General features: G+C 39.4%; 1 protein-coding gene across 1 annotated transcript; it reads right to left on the bottom strand.

Annotated features, from left to right (window-relative positions):
* Positions 1 to 234: 234 nt before the first annotated feature.
* On the bottom strand, positions 235 to 3,342 carry LOC103453905 (plant cysteine oxidase 2-like). The gene is made up of 5 exons (XM_008393498.4): positions 2,797 to 3,342; positions 2,009 to 2,130; positions 1,765 to 1,921; positions 1,464 to 1,667; positions 235 to 903 (listed from the first exon to the last, which is right to left on the bottom strand). The coding sequence occupies exons 1-5, from the start codon at positions 2,954 to 2,956 to the stop codon at positions 773 to 775; spliced, it is 774 nt and encodes a 257-aa protein (XP_008391720.1). The 5' UTR covers positions 2,957 to 3,342; the 3' UTR covers positions 235 to 772.
* Between the last annotated feature and the right edge of the window lie 583 nt (positions 3,343 to 3,925).

Below are 3,925 nucleotides of genomic sequence, written 5' to 3'. Positions count from 1 at the left end.
TTTTATTTTTATTCAAAGTTTTCTTATCCAAATAAGAAAATAAAACTCTTAACAAAACTTTTCAGGAGCTCATGTCGCATCCAACCAACAAGAGTTCTATTCGTAACTGTTTTACCAAGTTTTATTAAACGGACTTTAACAGTAGAAGGCAAAGTGAGACATGACACGAGTTTGAGTTTCAGAGAATTACGTGACAAAAGTTGAAAAACAACAAAAAGTAACGAGCAAACCACCTTATTAAAAACATGAGCTCTTTGAGCAACATGATTCTTCAAATACTAAAAATAGGAGAAAGAAGAAACAATCAGACAGCTCAACAACCGCCTTACGTCACAATGTAGTCAAATTCATAAACCATGAACTTAAAGGTTACCAAATCCACCTAAACTTTTTTTTTTCTTCTGAAAATCTGTAAAACTATGGTACATAAGCAATATAACAAAGTAATGAAATGAGAGAAGAAATCATCTCCGGATCTCTTCTACCAAGACCACCGAATCAAGTGATCTACACCTTTGAAATTTCATCCAACGGCAAAAAATTATTATAGATTTTAAGGGGTCAAAACAGATGACCGTTGGATGAAATTTCAAAGTCCCGAATCACTTGATCCGGTGGCCTTGATGGAAGAGATCCGCAGAGGATCCCTTCTCATGAAATGAAGCTCTACAACCATTTTATCTTAATTCAAACACTGTAGGAAAATGAGAGACTTCCGCCTAGATCGGAGCGTGGAGACGAATAAATACTCGGAGGGCATACATCGGGAGAGCTACGACCTCCTCTTGGTAACTTGTGGACCCAAGTACTCGATTCTATCCATTTTTGCGTACTCAGGCATTTCAATCTCTTCCAACCACCAGTAACTATCGTGTTTCTCTTCAGTTTCCGCTGCTCCTCCATCTGCGTCGAATTGGCAAGCAAATAAGATATAGCTTATAAACTCAAACGTGCATCAAAATGCCAGTAACAAGTTTCAGTATTTTAACAAGTCTCAGTAACAAGTTTCAGGAGTTCAAGTTTCTTCAATGGTTAAATAGAATGACCGAGGACCGTGCCTAAGCAGCCTAAGCAGAAAATGGTCAGGTTAAATCATCAACATGTAGCTGGAGAGTTTCAGAGCTGTACACATATACTAGACGTATACTGGAGAAGCGAGTGTTGAGAATATAAAAACATTCGCTCTACCTATAGCCAATTGAATTTGAGTTCGATGCTCTAAATTTTTAAGAGGCCTCATCTCGTAGGTTAACATTCTCTTTTGTATCGCCAAATGGCTCACCAATTGCATCATGCACATCTCTGATGGTTCCTACATTCTCCCACATTGATTGTGTGTAGCTTTTATAAATGCAAGTCCGAGAAAAATTCATACACATCACCCCATAAATTGGTTGTTTTCACAACAGATCAAAGCAAATAAACTATTTGGCAACTTGTCAAAAAAGCAAGAGTTCACTTACTTGAACAAGCAGCATAGGGATGGTCTCTGTAATACGTGCAATCCCGGCCATCTTCTTTAGAATAGGGTGGTCCCATCACATCGAGCACTGCACATGGTGTTTTGGCTGTGAAGGCATGGATGTTGCCACCTTCTGTTGGATAAAGTACTGATGCTTTGCATGAGGCTGTGAAGACATCATTAGCTTTCAACTCGGCCAGTCTCACTGCAAAATCATCCTACTAATATTAGATACTGGTTAAGACAGTCCCAGATAGTTTTTATTTTCGTTTTAATTCTACAGGAGAATGATATCGACTCACATTGAGGCGCTGGCGTGGAGCCATCTGAATTTACGGGATCAACCCAATCGTATGATTTAATATGCATCTCGCCTAATAGAAGCTTACTGAAAACAGTCATATCTGGATGGTTATGGAGTGGGATAACACCATTTGCCGGAATAAAAAAGCAGCACAACTGCACATGGAAATAAACAGCAGAACCAATCAACAATCGACCAAGTAAATACCGGACCAACTAGATAGAAGGAAGTAATAAACTTACCGAAAATTTGTTGCACTCATATATGGTTGTATACGTGACCCTAGGAGTCCCTTTCACAACAGCTTTACGCTTGAAGAACTGCAGATCCCTACTTAGCCCAACATCTTCTGGTCTCATATTATCTACAGCAACACAATAAAATCGGCTTGTAAAGAAGATGGCGGATGTCCACATTAAACAAGCAGTAATGCAATCAACTCGGACAATGTTTCCTTCACGCATGAAATGGGTCAAATATTTATCCGGACCACATATCACTTTCATACATAAAAATTCCGTGCTAATGCTTGCCTGCCCCTCTCCTTAATCTTTTCCCCAGCATTACACACACGCACGTCCACGTATAGATAATTGTACGCCATGAGAACCTAGATTCATTATCCATTGCAGGCTACAACATATTAAATCCGACACATTACCCCGACACGCCACCAACTACATATTAACTAAGCAACTCAAATTTGCAATTTTTCCTAAAACGGAACGAGGTTTATATTTCCTAGATATAGCAACGTTATCAAATTCTTTCCTATCTTTGCAAATTTGGACTTTTTCCTAAAACAAAAGGACAGGAAATTTTGTCCAAGCACAGATGCACGCACATACATTATACATAGATCGAAACGCCACAGATAGGAATTCGAATAGACAAAAACATATGACCATATTCTCAACGCTCCTAGTACAAGATTCTTATGATAAAATATCAATCAAACATAAACGACAACGACATGTGACTGAATTAATCAAAAGTAAAGTACGAAACTTGGTAAATCCGAAAAACGTACCGAGGATGCGACACAGCTTGTGCACATGGTGAGGCAAAGGAACGTTTCCGGGGCCTTTGAAAACTTGTCTGCACGCACGAAAGAGCTGTTTCAGCGGAGTTGGAACCTTCGACGGCGGCATCTGATGTCTTCCCTGCTCCACCACCCTCGCAGTCTCCATAGTGATATATTCACTTCAGATGCAGCACAGAATTTCTCCTTCAAACCCCAGAATTCAATATCCAAATTGAGAAACAAAGAAGCAAGAGAAGCAACCGATCCGCAAAGCAAAGATTAATTTCAGAATGGTCGAAGGTGTTTGATGAAATGCCAAAGAGAAGTGGGGCGATGATGATACCGTGTAACAGTGGGAGGGAGGGGGACATCTACGATCATATATAATGGATCGAGCCATCGAGAGAGAGAGAGAGAGAGAGAGAGAAAGGAGGAGAGAGAAACCAAAACCAGGGGCGGCACGGATGGATGTGGTGCGGAAGAGGAAGAAAAGTTGGTAGATTGTGGGAAAAACCAAGGAAAAATTAAGAGACAAGGTTCTGCAGTTCTGCCATTTGTACCCATAGATTTGGGTTGAAACTAGGGGCTTTGGGCTGAGCTGGTCACGCCAGGATGTGAAATGACCAAATTGCCCATACACGATGGCGAATACTGTTGGCTTTGACCGTTTATTTGGTAATTTGGCTGGGAAAATATCTTGCTCATCACCACTATCGTCGACCACGTGTCACTCTCTCTGGAATCAATTGTTTTATCGTATTATTATTCTTTTTTTTTTTTGGTTGTTGTATTATTATTCATACTGCGGCTTATTCTCTTTACAAAACTTCGGGGGTTGCTTCTAGGTAAAAGCACTTTTTGGCAGAAAGTGTCAGTGTTTCTTCTAAAATACGAATACTCTCCACTCTCAAGAGAGAAATTTAAGTTATGAAATGCATTGTGAATGCTACACATATATTTGTGCAAAAAACAACCTAATCAAAAAGGATTTTGGTGAAAGTCAAATGTACTAGCAGAAGAGAACTTATTCTATTTATATGAACAATCGTTCACCTCCTTTTACGTTCTCTTCAAGCGCAACCGTTTTAGTTCATTCAAATTATAAAAAAAAAACTTCATGATTTTACTTACGTGT

Source organism: Malus domestica, chromosome 14, assembly GCF_042453785.1.
Source record: "Malus domestica chromosome 14, GDT2T_hap1".
In the NCBI taxonomy this organism is placed as follows: Eukaryota; Viridiplantae; Streptophyta; class Magnoliopsida; order Rosales; family Rosaceae; genus Malus; species Malus domestica.
This window is presented reverse-complemented; position numbering and strand designations above follow the sequence as displayed.